The 26,777-nt window shown below is 40.5% G+C and overlaps 1 protein-coding gene across 3 annotated transcripts in view; it reads left to right on the forward strand.

Annotated features, from left to right (window-relative positions):
* The window catches only part of PARD3B (par-3 family cell polarity regulator beta), a 1,046,263-nt gene that overhangs the window by 586,966 nt on the left and 432,520 nt on the right, over positions 1–26,777 (forward strand). For all 3 annotated transcript variants that reach the window (XM_082840795.1, XM_082840797.1, XM_082840796.1), the window contains 3 exons: positions 7,890–8,060; positions 13,003–13,135; positions 20,182–20,278. In XM_082840795.1, coding sequence (XP_082696921.1) covers positions 7,890–8,060; positions 13,003–13,135; positions 20,182–20,278 — 401 coding nt within the window. The remainder of the gene's footprint in view (positions 1–7,889; positions 8,061–13,002; positions 13,136–20,181; positions 20,279–26,777) is intronic.

A 26,777-nucleotide genomic window follows, 5' to 3' on the forward strand; every position in this document is an offset into this window, starting at 1 on the left:
CTTCATTGCAAATCCTCAACTGTTAGAAGCCAAACTCTAATATTTCATCCTAACCACAAAATTGTGATATTGTATGAACAACTAAAAGCAGGAACTCTGCCTGGAAAAATTCACCATCACTATATACCCAATAATAATTTTGCCTTAAAAAAAAATCACTAACTTAAACATGAAAAAAAGAATTATCAACTATGTTATGCCAAATATTTTAAACCAATTTCCTTTTTAGAAAAAAGACAAAAATGTTAGTATATGTTAATTAATATAATCAGGCTTATCATTTATGGGTTTTCTGCAATAAATTGTAAAGAGATACAAGAGAACATTACTTTTAAAATCCCATAATACCAGCATCAATCATTGCTTTTCTTGCCAATTTTTAGCACTTTCATATTTTTATCTTATATATGGAAATGCAAGTAAGAAATAAATTTATATCATGCTGAATAAAATTTTAGAACTCTGTGTCATATTGATGTGTACTTTGAACTCCATGACTGCCTCAGGAGGCTTGAAAAATATGACTTGGTAGACCTAATCAAAAACTATAACATGATCATGATACTTTGAAAATGGTACCTCTTACCTGAAAAGCTATGTTCACCTGCATTGTGGAGATGCTGAGTTCATGATGTGGTCAGAGCTTTGGTCTAGGCATTCCGCTCTGGGTCCGTCTTTTTAGAGACCAGACTTTTAGCAGTCTTAGCACAAACAAGAGCACAGTTTTGTTTGTTTGTTTTTAAAGTGAATAAATAAGATCCTTTCATTAAGTTGAAAAGGCCTCTGAGATTCTCATCTAGTTAGGCATTCATGCAGGATCTTCTTGATTCGTGTAACACATACACCTTAATAAGCTTTTTAATATCCAGTTTTCTAAGACAGAGTAAACTAAAAGCAGAAGATCAGGAAGAAGATAAGAAGGGATGGAGAGAAAACGGAAAGGACAGGAAATAGAAGAAGTGTAAAACGAGCACAGAGTGCTATTGCTGCAAAGCAGGCCAAGGAATATTTGTGATGACTCTAAGTCAGTGCTCCTGAAACTTCTTGCTGAGGAAATTGTAAAATTCACTAATGACGGTAGTGAAGGCTGTAAGTTGCAGTATGTTTATTTATGTCCCATATGTTTCCAGAAGATCTTTTAAAAGGAAAGAATTATAATACATTATATCAGAATGGTTTGGATTATGTATATTTTGATGCTCTAAAAAGTGCTCTTCAGTTATTTTTAATTGAAGTCTCATATACCACAGATGCTGAATAAATGGTGCATTGCTGGGACTTCACTGATTTGCTACATAAAATGGAGTGAGGCTCTTAATAACTGAATTAGATACATTTAAAATTTTACAATAGCTGAACAAGGGGAGATCGAGCTAGTACACAGAAAGTAATCAAGCTTCACTTTTGGAATTATAACGTTTCTCTGAGCATGTGCCAGCATCTCCAAGCCAGCCTGGGATCAGGAATCTCTTACAGTGACCGTTTGTAAGTTACAGGGTTTGTCCATTGTAGATGAAACATACACCAGGTCCAAAGCACCTGAATGAAAGATGTTTCAAGTGATTCAATTTAGCAAGCACTTCCTGAACATCTACAGCTACAGCAAGTTATACAATATATAATGCACTGGAGACAGAAAATTTAAAAAGACTCATTCCATAATACAGGAAGCTGGTAGCATAATGAATACATAAACGATTCGAATATGATAAGAACTATGGTAGACAAATATAAAAGTATCATGGGTATCGAAATGGAGCAATTAATTCTGCCTGTGAAGTAAAATGAATGGAAGGCAGTTGCTGAGCCTTGTTTTGAAGGATAGATATTCAACAGGTGAGCAGAAATGCAAAGGGCATTTTGCTGAGAAGGAAGCGTGTGGGCCACGTCACCACGGTGTGTACATCAGAGCGCAATTTATTGTGTCTGGAAAAGAGAGCTCTTATTTGGGAAGAATGGTACCGTTCATATTGGTTAGGACAGATGTAGTAAAACACTGACTCATGTGGGCAGATGCCCTTCAAGACAAGAACTTACATGCTTCTAGTCTTGCCACCTTTCTTTATTCCTTTCTTTGTTTTAAAAACTATACTTTAAAATCTCGATTTATTCTTTTGCCTTTCATTGCTATTGTTTGAAAATGAAGCTAAATGATTTCAATGTGGAATGCAAGGCTCTTTCTAGGTTGGATTTTTTTTTTTTCCCCCAAAATACAGTAAGCAGATGTTGTCATGGAGTGATTTTAGGACCTTGAGACATATTTGTTCAGGAAATTCCTTTCTTTCAGTCAGGTGCCCTCCTGCCTGGCGTTCTACCCCACTCCAAGGAAATGCTGCCTGTATTCTGAAGTCAGGGTTTGGAATTTGGGCGCTGATGTCCCCGAAGGCTTCACCAAGGGCCCCATTAGAAACAGGCAGAGGCAGGAACCAACATCTGGTCATGATTAATCCTCTCAACACCCTGGCCAAATAGGGACTGGCCTTGGACCCCAGCCAGCTACCTGTGTGTTAGCCAGCCCGCTCCCGCATGCTTGACTCGTGTTTTGCAGAGGCTCATTCTTTGCCATGGCTTTCTTCTCTTCCCTCTGTGTTCATTAGAACTTTAGAGGTAAAGGGACCTACAAAAAATTGGCCACAAGAGGTGGATTAAGCCTTGCACTGTCACCAGTAATCATGACAGAGGCACAGCAGGGGCTGAACTATGAGGTTACTAGACCCCCGGAAATCATGGATGTGCTGCAGTGGGCACGTGAAACATCCTATGAGGTACATGACTGCTCCCCATTACAGAGAATTACCTGGTCCAGATGTGCAGCTGTGGAGAAACTATCATGTAAATATTTATTTTTAAGAGGTGAGAATCTGTCGCTTTTATTAGATTTCCAAAGGAGTCTAAGAAGAGCCCATAAAGGTCAAGAATCACTAGCAAAGTGGTTGAAAACATGGACTTCAGAGTGACCCAGACCTACTTCAGATTTGCTTTTAGACATGTGACTTGTAACAGTGCACCTAACTTGCTTGATCCTTGGTTTCTTCTTTTATAAAGAGGAGCAGTAGTCCCCAGTGTATAGTGTTGCTGGAAGGATTAAATTGTCTAGTGCGTATAAAGCGTTTAGCACAATAACTGCACAAAGGAGAAACTCATTAAATAATTATATTCATTGTAGTGCCTTTAATCATCTCTAGAACTCTGATTTTAGAAGCAGCGTAGCATAATGCGTACATATCTGACTCAGACAGGTAGACCTGGCTGTGACAGTATTCTTTGACAGTATTCTTTGACTTCATTTCTCTGAGCCTCCATTTTTACCTCTCTTGGTGGAGGGTGATGCTTGTATCACAGGGATGTTTTGAGAAATGAGCACATATGCAAAATATTTGCACAAGGACTGGCCTGCATTTGGTGTTCAGTAAAAGGGGGTATAACACTCAGACACCTTGTCTCCTAGTCCATTCTTCCTCCTGCATTAGAACCAGGTTAGGGCTGATGAGACTTGAAGCCATCCCAGGACATGGAGAAGACCTAAATCTCATACCAGTTTTTTGTTTTTTGGTTTTTTTTTTTTGCTATACGCAGGCCTCTCACTGTTATGGCCTCTCCCGTTGCGGAGCACAGGCTCCGGACGCGCAGGCTCAGCGGCCATGGCTCACGGGCCCAGCCGCTCCGCGGCATGTGGGATCCTCCCGGACCGGGGCTCGAACCCGTGTCCCCTGCATCGGCAGGCGGACTCTCAACCACTGCGCCACCAGGGAAGCCCCTCATACCAGTTTTTATTCGTCCTAATGTGCCCTAATGTGGAGGAAGTTACTCTCTATCTTTAGTCTGTTCTCCTTCCTCTTTTTCTTATTTTTCTTCCTCTTTGGGAACCTCCTTTACTCCGTCTTAGCTTGAGGTTGGATAGAGTTGGTTATGGGGGTTGCCAAAGGTAAGGAGTGTAGTTGTGGTCTTTTTGGTTAGGGGCCTGATGGCCATAAAGTAGGAAGGAAAGTGTCTTTTTTGGGACTGCTGAAAGAGAGTTCCATAAACTGGGTAGTTTTTTAACAGCAGAAATTTACCCCTCCCAGTCCTTGAGTTTGGAGTCCAAGATCAAGGTGCTGCAGATTCAGTGTCTGGTGAGACGTGGTTGATAGACAGCTGTCTTCTTCTTGCTGTAACCCCATATGGCAGAGGGGACAAGAGATCTCTCTCAGGCCTCTTTTATAAGGGCACTAATTACCTTCCAAATACCCTGCCTCCTAATACCATCATGTTGGGGGTTAGGATTTCAACATATGAATTCGAGGAAAACACAAACACTCAGTCCATAGCAGAAAGGGCATTTTCTTTTCATTCAACAAATGCAAGAATGATCCAGATGACGATGAAATAAATATCCTAGAATTCCTGGGTAACATCCTGGATAGTTGAATTCACTCATGTAAAATCAGTTGAGGAGAGTTACCATTCTCATGCCTAAGTATTTACTTAAACATAGTATTCACAGAAAAAAATAAAACCATAAAAAATGACTTTTCTTCGTAAAAATCATTCCAAAGCAGAATAGACATGCACAATTTTGAGGAATCTTTGATGAGTTTTGAGTAATGACCTCTTCATTGAATCAACTTGATTTTAGATCAAGACTAGACCTGGATACACATGTATGTATACATAGCTAGATAGGTAAACAGTCCCTGCCCTACCCCCTTTGCCCCTGCCACTTCCAGCTTGCTTCCTTGCTCTGCCATCCCCCAGCCCAGTCTCCTGTCTCCCCATCTTCTATCATCTGACTCTGGCTTTCATGTAAGGTTCTCTTCCAGGAGACATCTGGTGGATTTGAAAGTCTTTTTCCTTGAAGCATGATCCCTTTAGGGACTTGTCATCTTCGTAGAACACAGAATGGGTAGTGAATAGGGGGTGCTGAGAAGTCAGAACTTGGGCTATTCTGATCCAGCTCTGATCTTAACTAGCTGATCAAGTTCTTCCGCATAGATTGTGGAAGTGCCTTCTCTTAAGAAGATGAGTTCAATAAATGGTTTCTCATCCTCTTTGGGCATCACATTATTTATAAACGGAAGAGGTTGGACAAGATGATCTCTAAGGACCCTTCCAGCTCTGAATTCTGTGATTATATTCTACATGTTAGGACAATGTGGTACTTACTGGCATCACCAGTAATGAAATTACCCATCCTTTATCTTATAAAGGAAAAGCAAAAACCAATAGCAACAGACCAGCCAAGCCTAAAAAGGAGAGTATGTGAATTTTTATCACACCAGCAACTCTCCAGTGATGCTTGTGATGAATGTGAATGTCTTCATAAAAAAAAAAAAAAAAAAAAAAAATCCCAGCTGCCCTGGGGTGACCTGACCTGCCTTTTTGTTTTGGACTTGGATACGGCAAACATGTTCTACTTTAATGTAGTTCTGCATGCTTGAGACTCAGAATGTAGCTGAAAATAAAAGTCTGTGCTTAATACTTGCTGGTAAGAAATTATCTTACAAAAAATGTTTTACTTCCATCTCCTTATCTCTTGTTTACCTCTTCACTCAGACCTTGCCCCATACTTCACAGAGAAAGTTCACGGGAGGTTACCAGGTGGATCTCACTCAGATTTCATTCCCTCAATTCTAGAAGTACCCATTAAGTTTCAGTCTTTATCTTTCTTCTTCCTGTCCTAGCGGATGAGATGTCCTGCCAAGACTAAGCGTCTGCAGATCCAGCGCTCGACCTCATTTCCTGTTAACAGGGCTGGGATCCTGATCCAGCTCTTCTGCTTCCTCCACGTCTTTAAAAGCCACACATCTGTTTCCAGTCCTCCTAAAAAAAACTTTTTAGTGACCCTCCCAACTGCCCGCAAAAGATTCAGCCCGCTAGTCCTCCTTCCATTAAATGCCGTAATAGAACAGAATAATTTCTGGAGTAAAGTGTCTCACTTCACTTGGCACAGCCATTAGGTTGTTTTTGTTTTACCCCATTTCATGTAGCCTTAATCTTATCCTTTATGTGCCTCACTCAACATGAGATAACAGAAATGAAGCCATTTCTTTCTCGTTTGGCCTTTCCTGTAAATCTCATTTCCAGATTTGCTCCAAATTAGAGGAAAGGTTAAGTGGGCTGGGAAAACAAGAGGAAGGCAGAGGACATTAGGCTCTGTTGAGGCAGTGCACTCAGACGTTTTACAGCTCGATCGATCCATCCCATGGCCTCGCCATCTCAACTTTTCTCATCAGGACGGCGTGTGCGCCTTTGGGCGGCCTCCACGATCTATGGGCCAACACCCTCTGCAGCAGGAGGCGCGTGCAGTGCATCTCCACGAGGGCATTAGCGCTCCAGAACGGCTCTCACCACTCTCCCCCTTTTCCCAGCTGTCAGCAGAGGAACTTCCTCTGACCATCTGCTGCCGCATTAGTCAGAGTTCATCAACTTGTCCACAGGATTTCTCTCCCAAAGCTGTATAGTTGCTCCTCTTGTTCATTGTATGTCTGTTGTTCTCATTTCTTAGGGAAGTTCTGTTTTGTTTTTCTTCTACATTTCATTCTGTTAATGTGAACGTGGATCCCAGATACTTCTAACTGCAGAAACTTTAATACTTCCCTCTGCCTGTTTTAGTGTGGCACAACTGTAGTCCAGAGACAACAAAGGGAGTCCTAGTAGAGAAACTGAAAAGAGCCGAGGTTCATGAAACCTGAACTTAAGTCAGTTTCTCTCTGCCTCTATTTTGTGACCTAGGGCAACTTACATCACTTTCCTGCCTCGGTTTCCTTATTTGTAAAATGTGAATAAAAACATTAATCTACTCAACTTCTTGAGTTCTGTGAGGTCTAGAGATAATTCATGGAAAAACTGTGATACAAGCCTACTGTTATTTCTGTTAAATTTATTAGCAGTGGCAGTAGCATCACGACCTTCCTAAAATTGCATCTGTGCCTCACAGCAAGAACTTTCTACCCTAGTGTGTAGCAGGTATAACGCACATCCCTAATCAGACTGTCAATATTTAAGCATCTTTTCTCCTAGGCTGCCTGTTGGGGATCCTGTACTGTGATCCCCACCAGTTCTTTTGTAGGCAGAGCTGGCATCCCAGTTTGTTTAGCTACTGCTATGGACTCCAGCTTGTGGGGGGCTTCTGGCTGAAGATGACTAGTGCCTAGAGGTGCTTTAGACTAGAATCTGGGCTGCCTATCCACCTGCCGCAGTTCCGAGTGCTCTGTGGCATGCGGTGTTCCTTCCTGAAGGTGCTGGGTGAAAGTGCTCGTCAGTCAGAGCCTCATCACAAAAGGCTTGACAGTCCCCTTTGTCAAGCGTTTCTGCCGGAAGACATCATAGCAAATTGGTCCTGTGTTACAAACCTCTGCGTTCTTTTGCAGACCAGCAACTTTTTAGTTGTGTTAGAGAAAATTACAGGAGAATTTTGTGTTTTTTTTTCTCAGCACTATCCAATAGAGCTCGCAATGATATCTAGGAGACGCATTACTGCTCTCAAGCTCACAACGTTTAAGCATGATGTCTCTCTGTGCCTGAAAATGCAAGCGATACGACCACTTTCTTTTGCTCCCAAACCCCCTTTCCTTAAGTCAGCAATATGGTCCCTGCCAGAGCAAATGTCAGAATCAGGCTAGGTAGCATACTTGCCAAAGATTTAGGCTAAGAGACATTATACAAATGTCTAAATTATTGCAGTTTGGAACTCTAAGATTTCTAAAAATCACTTTCACACAATTCATTATTGTTAGTATTTGTGACTATTTGATAAACTCCAGAATCTTTTTCTGCCATGGAAAATAAATTATTTCTAATGGCTATTTTTTTTTTCGTTTTTCATTTTAAACTTGAACTTTTCCCTGAAACAGTCACATGTCATCACCATGCTTTTCTCTATTTAACACTTTTTCTTACCTCCACCCTAGGATGGTCGTCTGCAGGTGAATGACCAGCTGATTGCAGTTAACGGGGAATCTCTTCTGGGAAAGTCCAACCACGAAGCTATGGAAACACTTAGGCGATCAATGTCCATGGAAGGAAACATACGAGGGATGATCCAGTTGGTGATTCTGAGGAGGCCAGGGAGACCACTGGAGGTGATGCAAATTTTTATTTCCTTCTGCAAATTGCCCAAATGGCCACCAGAATATTCACACTTCCACCACTAGTATGGTAACTAGGCTCATAGTGATTCTGAAATTGGAAAAATATGCCCTAGACGTGCTCTGATGGGTTTATGTGGCAGATTGATGGTTGTATATTTTAGGTATAACTGGAAGGTGTAAAAATGTGCATATAAATTAAATAATTTATCTAGGGTAACAAGTCCATAATTTCCAGTTTTCCCCCCAGAAACTCCTAGAGCTCTGGACTTTACGAATAACGCTTTATTCATATTATAAACATTAAAGCATAAAGCATGCTTATATACTTTTTGGATGACATGCTAGCAGTGTCCATACCTTAGAAAGTTCTTAATCAGATGTATGTAATGCTTACTGTGAAGATCATTATAATGCAATCAGCTCTCTACATTCTTCCTGTAATGTGTGCCTGGGACTTAACTAATTTAAAATTTGATCTATTAAACAAGCTTCTTGCTTCATGTTCTTAAATAAATGTTTTTAATTGAAGAAGTATTTTTGAAATCTTTTGTCATGATTTCTTCATGGATATTTTTAATGTAAGCAATATTTTTACATACTCATGAAGTGTGAACGTAAACTATTCTTGAAGGCTGATATCCCTAAACATTTCAGTTACATACAATTATATTATTTATATAATTATTATATTATACAATTATATATTAGAGTGTACAGCTATCATATTCATCATAAGGTATTCCTAAAACATTATTTTCACTTATATAGAGAGAATAATTATTAAATGCTCCTAAAACTTATTTTAAGAAAAGATAAGAAAAAAGTCGATAATACTTAAGAGTTGAGAGAAACATCAGCAAATCACACATATATTCTCTAAGGACAAATAATGTTTTTGTGATACAGTAATACACAAAGTTAAAATAGAATCCTATTAAAACACACTAATATAAAATATTAGTTTTAATAATAAATTCAACTTAAACATTTTAAAATGAAAAGAGTTTGAAATTAAGACTGGAAAGTAGTTGGGGATGATAGTGGTTAAAATGTTGGACTCTGGAGTTTTGGATTACTTGAGTTAAAATCCCACGTGGGTCATTTCCTGGCTATGCAAAGACATACATAGTTGAATGCTCTGTACTTATAGATAGCAATACTGTTGGCTGCCTTATCCCTTCATAGATCCTCATTTCCCAGCACCTAGTAGTAGACAGTTGTTATATATTGTTGAATGAATGGATAAAAGTTGCATCTGAGACCCTACTTCATCTGAGAGGATAAGCTGAAGTAGTGAACTTATCAACCATATCTTACTTTGTCATTTTATCAGCTGTTGAAAAGGAGTAACTACCTTTTAACTTTTCTGTACATAACCTTGTAAATGTTAAATAAATGTAAATTTCCCAATTACTGGAGACTATATATAATGAACCAACTCATTTCCAACATTTGTGTCTGCTTAAGTGACAAAGAGGTTTCCATGAATATTTAAGGGATTTTACTTATAGTAATTTTTAAATTTATTTTAAGATTTTACTTATTTCACTTATAGTCATGAAACCCTTATCGCTTGCTTCCTACCTTGAGAGAATAGGCTGCTTTCTGGTTGAATTTGGTTCTTACTCGAGAGCCCTAGACCTCCACAGAACCCACTTGTTGGATGCGGGTGTGAAGTATGACCTGTAGACCCCTGAGTCACCCCTTCCATGCATCTGTGTTTTAGATCTCCCTTAAGATGTCTTGGGACAAAGATACCTCAGCTAATAGAAAAGTCTGGAACACACTGCTCAAGAATTCCATATCTGTGTAGATAGAAAAAGTAAAAGAAAAAAAAAAGAAAGGAACATGATTGCTAAAAGAGTTCCCTCCCCACCTCTCCACCTCTCATCTTCCCTTGTTTCACGTCGTTCTCTAAAATATGTGAATGCCTAGAGGATAAGTACTCTCTGTTTTCGTTATCCTTTACGGCACGTATTTTCATTTTAATTCTCACACTCTGGGCTGGGTTGACAATTATTTCATCAGAAGAAAGTACTAAGCCTTCAGTTGGTTGCCCATCCTCAGGAGTGTCTTTGTTGTTGTCGTCGTTGTTGCTGTAGTTCTTTTTTTTTTTTTTTTTTAATAGATCTTTACTGGAGTATAATTGCTTCACAGTGCTGTGTTAGTTTCTGCTGTACAACAAAGTGAATCAGCCATATGCAGACATATATCCCCATATCCCCTCCCTCTTGCGTCCCCCTCCCACCCTCCGTATCCCACCCCTCTAGGTGGTCACAAAGCACCGAGCTGATCTCCCGGTGCTGTGCGGCTGCTTCCCACTAGCTATCTCTTTTACATTTGGTAGTGTATATATGTCGATGCTACTCTCACTTCGCCCTAGCTTCCCCCTCCCACCCCGTGTCCTCAAACCCATTCTCTATGTCTCCAACTTTATTCCTGCCCTGCAACTAGGTTCATCAGTACCTTTTTTGTTTTTTTTTTTAGATTCCATATATATGCATTAGCATACGGTATTTGTTTTTCTCTTGTTAATACTGTTCACTGGGGACTCAATTGGGAATAAGAAATGGGACAAAAAGCATTTTTTTTTTGAGGACATTTAACCAAGATCCATTTTTATTTGCCCTAATATTTACATGCTTTCCATGGGGGGTGAGCAGGCACTTGGCTCTCTCAACTAGTGAGAATCTCTGTGGTACCTATGAAGATTAAAGAGTGTTTTTTTCATATAAAGACAGCAGCCTAATGTACAGATAATCTTTATTAAATTAAAAAAAAATCTGTAGCTATTTGATATCCCGAATCTGTTTTGCTGTGTCAAATCATACATGTTGTGTGCTCGTGTTTTTGGAGGATTCTTCAGTGAACAGCAATCGCTCTCAGGTACAATAAAAAAGAATCTGTAACCTAGAAAAGGCCTCAGTTCTGCTCATATATTCAGGGAAATCAATTAGTTAGATTTTGGAAGAATACCAAAATGGTTACTTGAACATTATATTGATATTAAAAAAAGTACTGAAGACGCTACTTAAGAAAAGTCAAAATATATTGTCGTTGGGTATTTTCCCACATTACCCAGATGTACGAGATATGTAAACAGTTTTGATGAGGACCTCGTGAAGAATACATAATGAGCCCTTGATTGAATCAAAATCGTTTTAAACAGAAACATATTTTTCAAAGGATGAGCTTGAGGTTCAATTGTAATTCTATTTGAGCCTAGAGACTTGGTATTAAAAAATGGGTTATGACCTGTTTTTTTTTTTTCCTTCCCCAAAACATTTCCCTCCCCTGAGCTGTAAGCTCAGCTTGGTGGAAGCAGAATATGTTTAAAAATCCACTGTATTTTTTATTGGCTGGGACACTAATGGAAGGCTCCACGACAGCTCTGTTTTACAGGCTGAATATTTTAATTAGGCTGGTTACTGATCAGTTGTTGGGATATTGATTGTGTCATTTATCAAAGAGCTGGGAAAGCAGAAAAAATTTTTTGTTGTTGTTGTTAAAGCACTTGACTATGCAAGGTAGGTCCTACCTCTCCTACCTTCCAGGGCTCCAGCTTTAATTTAGGAGTAGCTTGCCCCAGGCTTGGGTTGACTAATGAACCAGGGGCAAAAGGTAACACTGGGTGTGGAAAAAGTGTTATAAGCCTTGACAAAAAGCTAAAGGACCTTCAGCAGCTGAAAACATGTTAATTATGAAGAATGCATGCATGGAATGTTTTGAATATTTTGTTTAACTAGCAGGATACCGAGTTTCTGTAACTAAAGAGGAAAGTAGAAATCAAATGCATTATTTGGGCCAAATGCTCTTTTTCAGAAGGAAAGAGCTTTGGGGATCAGATCTACGTTTGTGTTTGCGGAATGTTCCTCTCACAAATGGTCAAGGGAACGGCCCTGAGATGGCTTTCAAATTACTTCTTTGAAATCTGTTAGAAGACACACAGTATGAACCAGAGCAAAGCCCAGTTCTCTGTGCCTCATTCCTCTAGAACAATCACTAGAGCTCCCTGCGGACGGCCCATTCCTAGTACTTCGGCAGCACCTGTGGAGCACGGTTTATTCTGGAGCTAGCAGTTTTAAGGAAACTGAATTTGTTTACAGACTATCAAAATCAAAACAGATGGGGACATATGGAAGAAGGGAAAATCTCAGGAGAACCACTGTCTGGCATTGTCCCAGTTTATTTTAGCTCCTGGCCAAAAGGCCTAGTGTCTGCAGTGGGACACGCTCATGACATTTCAGTGACAAACCTGCCTGGGTTCTGACTTGTCCTAGAGCATATACACTTAGTCACCAAGGGAGAGGGAGACAGCAACCAGCTGGTTGGCAGAGAAACACCCTTGGCATGAACTGTATTCTTATGTTGACACTGCCACAAGCTGTACTCCCAGATGGAAGAAAATTTGAAAGAAGCTAGTTGTAAGTGGTGGGAAAGAATAATAATGTTAATCTGCTTTTGTGCTTGCCATCAGCACTCCTAAGCCTTAACACCACATTGTCAGTATTTTTTATTGCCTGTTCAGAGATGTTTTAACTGATAGGGCCATTTTGATTTTCCACAGTCGAGGACTTACGTGCAATAGACTCTTGAAAGATTATTCATAAATTGATCGTTCTTTCACTTTGCTTCCATTGACCAAGTTGGAACATACTAAAAAAGCGAACGTGGGGCTTCCCTGGTGATGCAGTGGTTGAGAGTCCGCCTGCCGATGCAGGGGACACGGGTTCGTGCCCCGGTCCGGGAAGATCCCACATGCCGCGGAGCGGCTGGGCCCGTGAGCCATGGCCGCTGAGCCTGCGCGTCCGGAGCCTGTGCTCCACAACGGGAGAGGCCACAACAGTGAGAGGCCCGCCTACCGAAACTAACTAACTAACTAACTAACTAACTAAATAAATAAGCTAACGTCATTTTTATTTTCATCCCTTAGGAACCTGCAGAGTGTGGGGCGTTTTCTAAGCCGTGCTTTGAGAACTGTCAGAATGCTGTAACCACCTCCAGGAGAAATGATAATAGTACATTGCATCCATTTGGCACTTACGGTCCACAAAACAAACAGAAAGGTAAGATTCTATCCATTCTCATCTGCTGCAAGTGGTATGAGAAAACAGGAGAGTGTTTATTTAGAAAAAAAAAAAAGGAACAAAGGGGAATTAATTAGACTAAGTGCAGACTTCGTTACTCTGAGTTATGAAAATGAGAGGTGGGTGGGAGATCTCACTCACAGGTTGTGAAGCAGATTCCTGGCATTGCCTAAAGTTTAAGTGACCGTTTCTATGCTTGCTGCCCCAAACATGGAGGGTTACGTATAAAATAAAACCATGCCTGGAGAAACAAAATGACAAACCGTTATATTTTTTTTTAACAGTCTTTTAATTTTGGGAGTTACCAAGTGTAAATAACAACTAAACTTACAAAATATTGATATATGGAATAGTATTAAATCATAAAGTGGTCATAACACAGTTCACAGATTATTCTTGTTTCTGAGCGGTAAATACTGTGAACCGAGACCATGATATGATGGTGGAATGTTTTTGTTATTGCCTCACTACTACTATCTTGTATGGATCACATTTCTAGTAGAGCTCTACATGAAATTTAGAAATTTAGAAATTTAGAAATTTTCTTCTTTGTTTTTCAAAAATTATACTTAAGGCCACCAAGAGAATTCTTTTATTTCCCTGCGTCTCCTTTCTTTAGTAACTTTACTTTTTTGTATGGCAAAAGCAATAGATATTCATGACAGAAAATTAAGAGAAAAGCAATAAAGGGAAAATTTAGTGGCACTCATACTTCTGTCAGAGATACTGATCAATAACATTATGTATATATTGAAAGTGTTTCCTTCATGTCAATATGCGTATATAAAATAAAATGAAATATATATTAAATGTTTAGGAAATTGCCTTTTAATTAATAGCACATTATGAAAATCTTACTATGTCATTGAATATTCCATAACATCACATTCAGTAGTTGCGTAGTAGTCTAGTGAGTGGAGGTGCTGTTTATATAATCAATCCCTTATTTACACTTAAGATGTTACCCAAATTTAACGATGGGGGAACAATTTCTAGACTCTGAGATTACTCCATCAGAACAGACTTGTAAATCTGAGGTTCCTCTGGAATTAAATTCTTTCATCTGAATGGGATGTTTTTTCCTCTGAATTCCTCTGTTTCAGTGAGAGTAGCAGCAACAGCTGTGATCATTTATTGTTTACTGTCACATACTGTGGTGAGCAATTTACATGCACACTCAAAGTGGGTGGTATTATTATCCTCATTTTACAGATGAAGAAATAGAGAGGAGAGTAAATGACTAACCCAACACCATATATAATCCCTGCAGAACCTGAATACATCTCCTCTCTGACTCAAGTTCATTCCCTAAACCACAGCATGGGCCCTGTCTTACACTGGTCTCTTGAAACTGTTCTTTCACCTCATCCCAAGAGTGTCCATTAGAAGCTGACTTTACTTTGTGTCAGATAAAGAAACACCCAGTATGTCTTTCCTCATCTTAATAAAATTAAAAGTTATCTTGACAAAGCAGCATCTCCTTCTGAGTCCTTCAGTTGCAATAGCAGGAGAATCTGGGGAAGGAACAGCAAGTTTCCCTCACACCAGAAGAGCCTTCTCTCTACCGCGTCCAAATAATGATCAAGAACATTCCAGCCTTTATATAACTGGATTGGCACTTAATTCTCAAGCAACATGTGGTCCAGTGACAATCCAAGTTCCGGGTTTTATTCCTAATTACACCAGTGATGTCCAAAGGAACATTGGACACATTACCTCCCATCCTCTGTCTTTTTCAGTACTTATAAAATATCGATGCTGAAGTGATAATTATGCAATATATTTTTAGAGGACATTGAGATCCTCAAGGAAATGGGATACTGTCTCTAGGAAGGCTAGCAAAGGCTAAAATAATGAAACTGTAGAACTAGATATAGTGTAAGGATCCACCCAGAAAAAAAATTTTAAATAATAAAGTCCACCCAAAACACACGCTAAAAATAAAATGCAGTAATACTTTGGAACTTCAGTAGAGTGTTCAGAGTTTGTATGTCACTGAACAATTAGAGTCCTTTAGGCACAGAACCACTGGGAGGTTCTGTCTCTTCCCTCCCTCCTGAGACATAGATCCGCGGTCCATAAGGTTACCGCTACACATCCTCCTCCCACCTCAATTTTCCAAGGAAACATCGAAAATCCAGTTCTTTTAAGAAGTGACCCCATTAAACATTATTTTTTAAAAGCAAAATCTATTCTCATTATTTCCTTGGGGATCTGTGATACAATACTTGGTTATAAGAATTAGGCTTATCAAAGCACAGATTTGTTATATTTTAATTATAAGAGGCCAATAGATGGAATGCTCGCTCTTTTTATATAAGCCTATTGACTGAGAGACCAATAAATGTATATAACAGAATTTATAGACATGATGCTGTAGAAGAATATCACGCTCATCACATCTTTGTGTAGCGTTAACAACATTTTCATGTTTGAGAACCATTGAGAGTTCCCGAGTTTACGACGCACTCGAGGTGGCCGTAGGCCTCAAAGACTCATGAAACTTGAGTGAGTGTTGACTCGCCACCACCAAGCCTTTTGAAGGAGCTCCTTTAGAAAAACAAGATTGACTTGACAAAATGTAATGTCTGGTGAGGAGAGGAACTGTTACAGCCAAAACATTAACTTTTTTTTTCTTCCTTTCCTCCTTTCCTTTGTATATTTAAAAGTCCAATCTTGATATGCTGTGTTCCATCTATTTTTGTAATAATAGTACTACCACCCATTGTTCCACTGTTATTTTTTTTATATATACATATTCCTGTCAAGCTGTCACAGAGAAAAGGCATTTTTAGAACTAACGTTTGTAGAAATTGTAACACCAGAAAATTCACATTTGCGTTGGAGAATGGCTCGCAATGCCCGCAGTGGAATGAGCGTAGGGCTCCAAGATGGTAATAGGATGGAGGTTGTGTCCCAGGGGTTTACTATAAAATCCTATTAAGCATTCGAATGGTAATGAAGTGCACAAACACTGCATTTTCTGAAGAATCTTGCTGGCAGATCTCACCCTGGGCCAAGTTACAGCCTAAGCACAGTTTGCCTCTGGTTTGTTTTTCCCTCTCCTTTAATAGTTCTCATCTTCCCTTTGTGCTCTACTCCTGCTTCCTCCCCACTTTCAGTTCACGCAAACTCCAGCCGCTGCCCCGGTAGCCCATTGCCTCAAGTCTGCCCGGGATCACCCACGGAGGTCTTCTCAGGACTTTCATCCACACCCCAAATCAAATGTTTCGCTTCCATGTCCTGTCCCACCGGATCCATGTGCCCTGGGGTCCTTTGAAGAGACACATAATAGTGTGATTATTTATAATATCTTCCCTCTTGGGAACCTGCATGTATCCACCCCCCTATAGCACATAAGGCACTGCCGCTGCAGTGATGATCAGAAATTGAATTATACTTTTCAATTTTCCTGATGTTTCTGGGATACCTCCGTTGTGCAGAATGCGCTAGGCTGCAACGCTGAATACAATGCTGTTATTGTTCTCAAAAACAGTCTAAAGTAGGGGTCAGCCCACCTTGTCTGTGAAGGGCCACGTAGTCAATATTTCAGGCTTTGTGAGCCATAGGATCTCGTTCGCAGCTCGTCACCTCTGCCACTGTAGTGCGCAAGCAGCCACAGACAGTACGTGCATGAATGTGTGCAGTGAAACTTTATGTGCAAAACCAGTTGGCGGGCCGGTTTGGGGCCAGGGCCATAGCTTGCTGAGTTCTAGTCTAAAGGCACAAACTCTTTTGCCCTTCTTTTCTGATCTGGCCCTGGCAGGATGGATCCTGTAAAACAAGTCACAACAATAAAAGATGGTGATTAAAATAAGGGTCATTTGGTCATGGATGAAGTAGTGACTAGAGGTGCAACGTTCACAGGCGATATATAAAATGACCTTGTACACTCAGTGAGATCCAGAAATACTATTTTTAGGGGATAAGAATTCCAGACTTTCACGGTGATAAAGGGCTTAACAAAGGTGTCTGGGCCAAGAGGGGAAAAAAATATTCTTTACAGCAACTAGATTTGTTGTTTAAAAAGTACGAAGGATAAAGAATCATCAGAGAAGATACTAACCTCTGCATCTATCATTACTTTAAAAACACATAGATTATTCATGTGAATGAAATAAAAGTGAAAGTTAATGATCCTAATAAAACCAGAGGAGATGCTGAAGAAGAGGAAGGAGAGGAGGAAGAGATGGACAAGGAGGAAGTTACCTGTGGTCCAGTAAGAGAAATGAATGTAGATAAATAGGTGATAGATCGATAGATAGCTCATTGCAAAAGCAGCACGTGGTAAATGTTACACATGAATTATTTTCTGTAATATTAACAGATAGAGCCAAAATGTCAGTGGATAAAGATATTGAAGATGTATTTCTTGCTCAAATCACAGCCCAGGGAGAACTGAGGGACTTGGGCTCCTTCCATTGGTAGCTGGGCCATCTTCTGGTGCCTCATCCACTCATGGTTGCAGCTGGCAGATGGGATTTGGGGGGAAGGTGGGGAAGTTGCATATACCCTTCCTTAAGCACTGAGACCGGGCACATCATTGACCACCGTAACTCACATTCTATTGGCAAGAACCAGTCTAGATACAAAGAGGGCTAGAAAATGGGGTCTGGGGCCTAGCTGTGTGCTCAGGAAAAAAGGAAGAACACAGACACTGGGAGCGCTAATATTCTCCACCACTGTTGTAAAAGTACCTACAGATCCCAGAGCAACAGTGAACGTTTCATGGAGAAGGGGATGTTTGAGGTGGACCTTGGGAGAAGGGTGGGACTTTAATGGATGAAGTGGGTTTTGCAATTATATGAGCAAAGACACTGGGGTAGGAAAACCTGGCCTTGTGGTCTGCGAGCAATAAATAGTCTTGAGTGGCTAATGTGTAATAGGAGATAAAGTTGGCTGCCGGGGACACAGACCTTTATTCTGTAGGCAGTTGTGTGTGACTGCAATGTTTTTGAGCAGGCAATTACGTGGTCACAGCTATGTTTACCACCAGTGAAAGATGGACTGAGAAGTTGAGGATGAGTGATTAGAACCAATGGGAAAGATGTTGTTCCAATATGTCCCTTGTTCCAGTTTATCTTGTAGACCGTCTGCTCTTTTTCTCTCAGCAAATCTTTGGCTGCCTAACTGCTGCCATATTACCAGATCACTGGAGTGGGGGACAGTGCAGGGGGACAGTGCTGGCTGCCTTTGCTCCTCATGCTTCTGTACCCTGATCATCTTAGTTACCAGATTCCTGCTTCAAATCTCATTCCCTGGGACATGTCAGCACTGCTAGAACTGCCTCCATTTTATACTGGTGTCTGGGGCAGAGCTTGGAGCAAGTGCTTCCCTGGTGTATTCATCAGGGTTCTCCAGAGAAGCAGAACCAGTGGGGTGTGTGTGTGTGTGTGTGTGTGTGTGTGTGTGTGTGTTCGTGGGTTTGTATATGTATATATAGATTACATACACAGATTTATTGTAAGAGATTGGGTCACGTGATTATGGAGGCAGGCACGTCCCAAGGTCTGCAAGGTGAGTGGGCAAGCTGAGACCCAGAAGAGCCACTGGTGTAGTCCTGGTCTGAAGGCCAGCAGGCTCAAGACCTAGGAAGAGCCAGTGGTTCAGTTTGAATCCAAGAGCAGGAAAAAGGCAATGTCTCAGTTTGAAGACAGTCAGGCAGGAAGAATTCTCTCCTACTTGAAGGAGGGTCAACCTTTTTGTTCTATTCAAAACATCAGCTGATTGGATAAGGCCCACCCACATAAGGGGGGGTACGATTTACTTTACCCTGTCTACTGATTTCAATGTTAATATCACCCCAAAACAGCCTCACAGAATACCAAGTGTCTGGGCACCCTGAGCCCGGTCAAGTTGATACATAAAATTGACCATCAGACCTGGTATGTGGGCAAGTCAGAGTGGTTGTTACCAGCAGCATTTCTCAAGGACAAAGAGATGATTTTCTTGTTCTAGCAATAGAGTCTACCTTTTACAAATATCTCACTGTAATAGGTCCACAGCAGAGTTTATGGTGTACAGAATAATAATCCTTTACTTACTCACTGGCACTCATTGCACTTATAAATCGCTGCTTGAATATGCACTATCTTATGTAATCCTTGTATTCCTCCAGTGAAGGTATTCTTATCCCTACTTTATAGATATAAAAACCAAGGTTTATAGAAGTTGAGTAGTTTGCCCAAGTTCATACAGCATTACAAGATTGGAAACATGCAGTCTTGCTTCACAAACTATATTCTTAATCACGATGCTCTATAATTTTTTTCATACATTATTTAATATTTTCATTAGTAATGAGGATTAAATGATACATAAGGCTTAGCTCAGTGTGTGATACACAATAAGATCTCACCAAACCTTGTTATTAGTTGTTGTAATATTCAGTGTACGTGTCTATGTTTTTCTGTATGAAATAGACTGAAAAAGTAAACATTTTTAGCAGGTAGGAAAACTAGAACTCAGACCCCAGTCTTTTGCTTCCGAGGCCCCAAACTCAGGGTTTTCCACTACAACACAGATGCAAAAAGAATATATATATATATATATTTTTTTTTTTTACCTCTATGGTGTCTAAATGGTGAGTAGATATACTGTATCTCATGTTTTTTTTAAGTACTTTTGTCACTGAGGCAAATGCTTAAATCACCATTTAATCCAGAGCATTCATTATAGAGTCTTGTTTACAAAAACGTTGTCATAAAAGAAATGGCTTGTTAATCTTCTACACATCACAGGTAGTGAATATGTGTCAACCCTTCCCAGGTGGGAAAAGGTAGTTAAGCTGCAAGGACCTCACTTGCCAGGGGTTGCCAGCAAGGCGCATCATCAGGCTTGCATCTCCCCGCACAGGCTGCATTAGCGTGCATATGAACCCTTCAGTGCTGTGTGAGGACTTACTTGTTTCAAGGCTGGTTTCTGTGTTGGTGAAAATTCTGTCTGAGAGATGGACTGAAACAAACCCAGGCGCCGGACGGTTCTGCCTCCTGTTTACTACAGCTTTATTTGTTCTTTGCTTATAGAGCTGTTGCTTCCCAATGACGGATGGGCTGAGAGCGGAGGACCTCCTCCTCCACCACATCCCGTTCTGGAATTGGGCCTTGAAGATTACAGCCACAGGTATCGATAAAATGATATACCATAGGGGCTCCCCTGGTGGCGCAGTGGTTGAGAGTCCGCCTGCCGATGCAGGGGACGCGGGTTCGTGCCCCGTTCCGGGAGGATCCCACATGCCGCGGAGCGGCTGGGCCCGTGAGCCATGGCCGCTGAGTCTGCGCGTCCGGAGCCTGTGCTCTGCAACGGGAGAGGCCACAACAGTGAGAGGCCCGCGTACCGGAAAAAAAAAAAAAAAAAAAAAAAAAATGTGATATACCATAAATATTCCCCGGTATGGTTTTTCTGGGAAAACCCAGCAACCTTATTGTAACTCTAGTTCTTTACAGGATGGAAATCTCATAGTATCTGTAATTCCTTTCCAGCGAAAACTTCTCATAGCTAATATTAATACCTCAGATTGTTCACTTTTGCTTCCTGGAATTTAAGATTCATCATATCTTATTAAGATATATGAGAAAATTGATGAATTTTCTTTTACTAAGTTAAAAACTAGAGAGATGGAACTCAAAAAAGAAAAAGTTATATGGGAAGGTATGAAACAAAACTGAGAAGACATAAAGCTTTTTTTGTCTTTCTTATTTGCAGTTGGCAACCCTAAAGGTATTTTAAAAATAGATGTTCCAAGAAAGTTAATGGAATCTAAAAATTAAAGCAGCACCATATATAATCTAAACTACTGAAAAGAGCCCAATATTATATCCATTCTGTAATAGAAACCAAAAAATCAATATTTTTTTAGAATCACACAAGCATGAGAGAGAGAGATTTACTAACATACACACCATTTGACTAGTAGAATTCATAGATTTTGTTCTTCTGATGAGTTTTAAAAATCATTAACTTGTCCCTTTGCTATATTTTCTGTATTTATTATGGCTGTAAAAACTGGATATTTCATTCCATTCTTGTCCCATGATAATCCTGTGAAGTTTTTTCATTTTTCTTGCAGCAATGCTGTTTTCTTTCAAACATCACTATTATGGTTTTTGTTTTGTTTTGTTTTTTACAATCTGCTAAAAATAAAGCAATACAACAAGAGTACAGCTAACTCTATTAGCCAGAAGCTTACCTATATTTACCTATCTCCGACTTCTACATTTTTGAAGTCAACTTTTTTACTCAAATACAGTTTCTTGAACTAGATTGATAATCACAATAATGTTCTAGATCAGTATCTCTGGGGGTTTCTTGAGCAAAAGTCTGGACATTTTTAATTTTGCATGCTTATTTGCATTGCTTGCCTCAATCCTGAATCAAAAATGAGTTTGGTAGCATTAAAAAATCCATTTTAGGACTTGAGGACATGGGGAGGGGGAAGGGTAAGCTGGGACGAAGTGAGAGAATAGCATGGACTTATATATACTACCAAATGTAAAATAGATGGCTAGTGGGAAGCAGCCACATAGCACAGGGAGATCAGCTCGGTGCTTTGTGACCACCTAGAGGGGTGGGATAGGGAGGGTGGGAGGGAGACGCAAGAGGGAGGAGATATGGGGATATATGTATATGTATAGCTGATTGACTTTGTTATACAACAGAAACTAACATACCATTGTAAAGCAATTATACTCCAACAAAGATGTTAAAAAAATCCATTTTAAAAATAATTTGACTCATCCTACCTTACTGTTTACCCAGCGTATATGCACAGACCTGCTGGAATAGTGCAGAGATAAATCAGATATAAACCTGTAGTATTGTATTCATAAGATCAATGTATTTGGCCTTAATCCCATTTCTGGCACTGACCCCTAAAAACCTTGGAATTTCCTCCGTATTGAGACTGATTAAGGTGTCACGTTATGTTAATGAAGGGGGTGGTTGCCAGTGGAGCCCATCTTGTGCTTAGAGGGTTGGAACTTTCAGTCCCATCCAGAGAGATGGGCCTTGAATCAGTTGACAGTGGCCAGTGATTTAATCAATCTTGCCTCTGTAATGAAGCCTCCATAAGAACCCAAAAGGACAGGGTTTGGAGACCTTCTGGGTTGGTGAACATGTGGAGATGTGGGGAGAGGGGCACACTCAGAGAGAGCATAGAAGCTCGGAGCCTCTTCTCACATACTTTGCCCTGGGAAGCTCTACATATGGCGGTTCCTGAGTTATATTCTTTTACAGTAAACCGGTGGTCTAGTAAGTAACATGTTTCTCTGAGTTCTGAGAGCCACTATCAAAAGCTAATCGAACCCAAAGAGGGGTCTAGGGCACCTCTGATTTATAGCCAGTTGGTCAGAAGTAGAGGTAACAACCTGGACTTGTGACTGGTGTCTGAAGTTCAAGAAGGGGTCTGTGGAACCTCCAATCTGTAGCCCATCAGTCTGAAGCAAGGTGACAACCTGAGCTTGAAACTGGCATCTGAGGTGGAGTATGGGGGGCAGTCGCATAGGACTGAGCCCTCAACCTGTGGGATCTGTGTCAGGTAGATAGTGTCAGAATTTAGTTGAGTTCTCCAAAACCCTGCTGCTGTCCTAGAATTATTGGAAGTATGGGAGAGCTCCTCGCTCCCCACCCCCCAACACTTGTTAAAATTGGGTCCAAGAGCCCAAAAGGAAACCCTAGCCTCAAGACGATGGTAGGCTAATAGGTAAAAGTGACAAACGAGAACACAGGGTACAAAGTGATATTTACCAGAAGACATAGATAAAACGCCCCGAGCTGCTGAGGCAGAGAAAGGAGAGTATTCCCAAGTACAGGAAGCAGGGAAAATGTTAGGGGGAAAAGTGATACTTGAGCTGAACCCTAAAATATGAATAGGAGCACGGACATGAAAAGAGCCCCAGAAGGAAGAGAATTTCAGAGAGAGGCAAAGGCAGAAGGAACAGGTGGAGGTAGGAAAGTAAGTTGATTTGTGCAACTTCTATCGTGGCCGATTGGCCAGATGATCATGCCCAAAAAGCAGGGATAAGGAGATCAGACTTCATTTGGTAGATAGTAAAATCTTATTGTGGGAGTTCAGCAGATAAGATTGGGTTTTAGTTGTGTACAACAAGGATTATAATTTTTGTGACTTTCTGTTTGAATAAAACAAAAAAAAAAAAAAAGCAAAAAAAACCCCACGGATTAGGTAAATGGAGGAGAGTTAATATCTGGTAGAAGCCAGAGACTCTGTGGATACCTCCTGGGGCCATGGCAGTGAAACTTACTGAGGACCTGTGCTGGGGAGGTTGGGGAGAAACTTTCTCGGGTGGGAACCTTTCAGGGGACAGAGGTAGTTGAGAGATATTGCAGAGCTAGAATCATTGAGAATTAGCAACTGCCTTTTTGGCTGCTTCCGTGTCACCACATATTTCTTCCCTTCCCTTTTCAGGAAAGCATGTTTCTCCACGATCTTGAAAAACAGCTTATATTGGCTCTCACTGCTGTAAATCTTCATCACATGATGTGAACCAGCAACTTCCTTTTCCCCCTCTCCCTCCCTAACTAGCTGTGTTTAGGCTTCCATTCTCACCCTTTTCTAGAACTGCTCTTTTTAACATTAACAGTAATCTCCTTTCAATCAAAAGTATAACTTTTTCTCAGTCTTAAGTCTTCTTTTGATCATTGTCATTCATGTGCTCACTCATCCATTCAAAATTATTTATGGAACTCTAAACTGGGCGCCATAGAAGGTACTGGAATGGATTGGAAGCAACACTGCCCGCAAGGAATGCAGTGTCCCCTTGAAGAGACAGACACACAGATAATTAGCAAGCAGCCTGCTGAGCATGAGATACAAAATGTCATTGGAGCCTAGAAGAAAAAGCCACTAACTCTGTCTGTAGGTGTCAAGGAAGGTTTTTTACAGGAGAGGTAGTGTTTGAAAGGTTTCTTGAAGGATAGAAAGGAACTTACTAGGCAGAAAAGAGGTGGGAAGGGCAACTTAGGTTAGGAAAACCACATGATGGGAGAGGGAAAATGCAGTGTGTTCAACGTGGCTAAAACATATAGTACCTGGGGAAAGAATCTACAGGAAGGGCATTGTCTGCCATGCTCTGTGAGCGCCATGCTTCTCCAGAGAGCAGTGGAGAAGCATTGAAGGCTTTGAAGCCTGACAATATCATGTTAAGTGAGTTCACTTGTGGAGAATAAATGGATAAGGGAAACCATAGACAAGGATACTAGTCTGGGACAACCAGCAAGAGAGGAGAGGGGCTCGAATGAAGGGAGGAGCAGCATAGCTGGAGAGGAAGGGACAGAGTCAAAGACATTTTTGGAATGGAAGGAACAAATCTAAAGCTTTGAATCTCTCCCTCTCCCTCTCTCTCTCTCTCTCTCTCTCTCTCTCTCTCTCTCTCTCTCTCTCCCCTCCCCCTGCCCCTCCCCCCTCCCCTCCCTCTCTCCCCCTCCCTCTGCCTCTCCCTCTCCTAGGGTCCTGTGACCTGCACCATCCTGCAAACTGCTGTGTTGCCTAGGTGACCAGCAGCAGTGGGGGTTTGCATGTTGGAAACTTACAGTGGAGGGAGCGTTGGAAGGGAGCCAGGAGGGCTGAGCAAAGGAGGCTGTCCTGTCTTAAAAAAAAAAAAAAAGTTAAAAGCCCCCCTGAAAGGGAAAAGTAGTGCTTTTAAGGGATGGAACCAGTCTTGTGAAACAGAAAACTACTAATTCATGAGAAGTGAAAAACAAATTTGATCAAACTAAACTTATGCCTGTACTTTGAACCAAAATGAAATCAGGAACTTACTGAACTTATTTGTACTATTATGTCAATAATTATTTGACAAACATTTAGAATATGAGTGTCTACATTAAAAAATATATATTTAATATATTTCCTTTATATATATTATATATATTATATGATATAAGTATATATATTATATGCATATTATATATATAAAGGAAATGCATTTTTTTACTGTGATGTCTCAGGGAGAGTTTAAGACAAATCACCAGCAGACAGAATATACTGAATTTGATTAGCTGTTCAGACAACATTTGGTTATTCCCTACATGTTCATATTTTCCCTCCCTCTGGTTCTCTCTCAGTTCTGCTCTTTCCGTCTCTCTTTCTTTCATACATGTGACCTGCATCTACTCTTATTCAGAGCAGCCAATCATTGAAGCTGATCCGTGGCCACCTGAGACTTCAGACATGCCCCTCAAAACCTTCCCCTGCCTTTTTATTTCAGACAGTTCTCCTTGAACATTCATGGGGGGTCTTCTATGTCTTTCCCATTCCTGATTTGTCACTATATTCAGGACATTGGCATATGTTTCACGCTACCCTTATTTATTCATTATGCAGCATAATTTGACATTGAATATCATTTCTCTTTGATAGATTCCCTGGTTGTTCATGGGGGAAATACAGTCTTTATCTAAGACACGTCTTTGGCCTGCTGTCAACTTACAGCTTCCGCTGCAGCCCATTCAGCCATGAGCACATGCTAACTGCCTTCAAAATTAAAATATGCCATGTTTTATAGTTAATCATTGTGTCACCCTCTCACTCCAAAAACTTCCAATATGTAGCATAAAATTACAAACTGTTTTACTAGTCTAATGTATGTGTCTACGGTATTTTCACATTAACCAACTCAGTACTATACTCATTATTCAAGTACATTAGAAGTTCACATTGGCTCCAATCACATCGTGTCTCATATTACACTTCCTTCCTTCCTTAAATATCTGCCAATCTGATATCAGCCTTGTTTCCATTTTGTACCATGGCAAGAGGGGTCCTTTTATTGAAGGTTTTCAAAGTGTACACTTGGCCATGTTCAAAACAATGCTAACAGAGGAACATATCACCATGATCAATTTAATGGACATATCCAGGTATACATATGTATATATACAAACACATATATGAATATATGTTACATTCATATGTACAAAGCAGCTTTTTATTTTCTTTGATCATCTTTGATGGTGTCTCCACATCATGTTATTGCATTGTCATCTTGTTTTGTCAATGGGAATGGGGGTAATTGTTTCTCAAGAGTTTGGGAAAATTTGAGTTCTTATTCTTAATTTGTCACGTAATGCCTGGTTTGGTAAAGTATTCTAAAACAGTCAAGTGAGGATTTCCCTGGCGGTCCAGTGGTTAAGACTTTGCCTTCCATTGCAGGGAGTGTGGGTTCAATCCCTGGTCAGGGAGCTAAGAGCCTACATGCCTCATGGCCAAAAAACCAAAACATAAAACAGAAGCAATCTTGTAACAAATTCAATAAAGACCTTGAAAATGGTCCACATCAAAAAAAAAAAAAAAGAAAAGAAAAGAAACCAAGCTAATAAATAACTAAATAAAACAATGAAGTGGATTAACCAAAACATTACTGAGTTGGGTAGATTCCCATAGTCTGCCTTGAGCAGAGCACTTTAAATGCAGCGTGAGCTGGGGTTTTTTTTGTTTGTTTTTTTTTGTTTTTTTGCGGTACGTGGGCCTCTCACTGTTGCGGCCTCTCCCGTTGCTGAGCACAGGCTCCGGATGCACAGGCTCAGCAGCCATGGCTCACGGGCCCAGCCGCTCCGCGGCATGTGGGATCTTCCCGGACCGGGGCACGAACCCGCGTCCCCTGCA

This window comes from Leucopleurus acutus (genome assembly GCF_964270905.1).
Source record: "Leucopleurus acutus genome assembly, chromosome: 6".
Classification (NCBI taxonomy): Eukaryota; Metazoa; Chordata; class Mammalia; order Artiodactyla; family Delphinidae; genus Leucopleurus; species Leucopleurus acutus.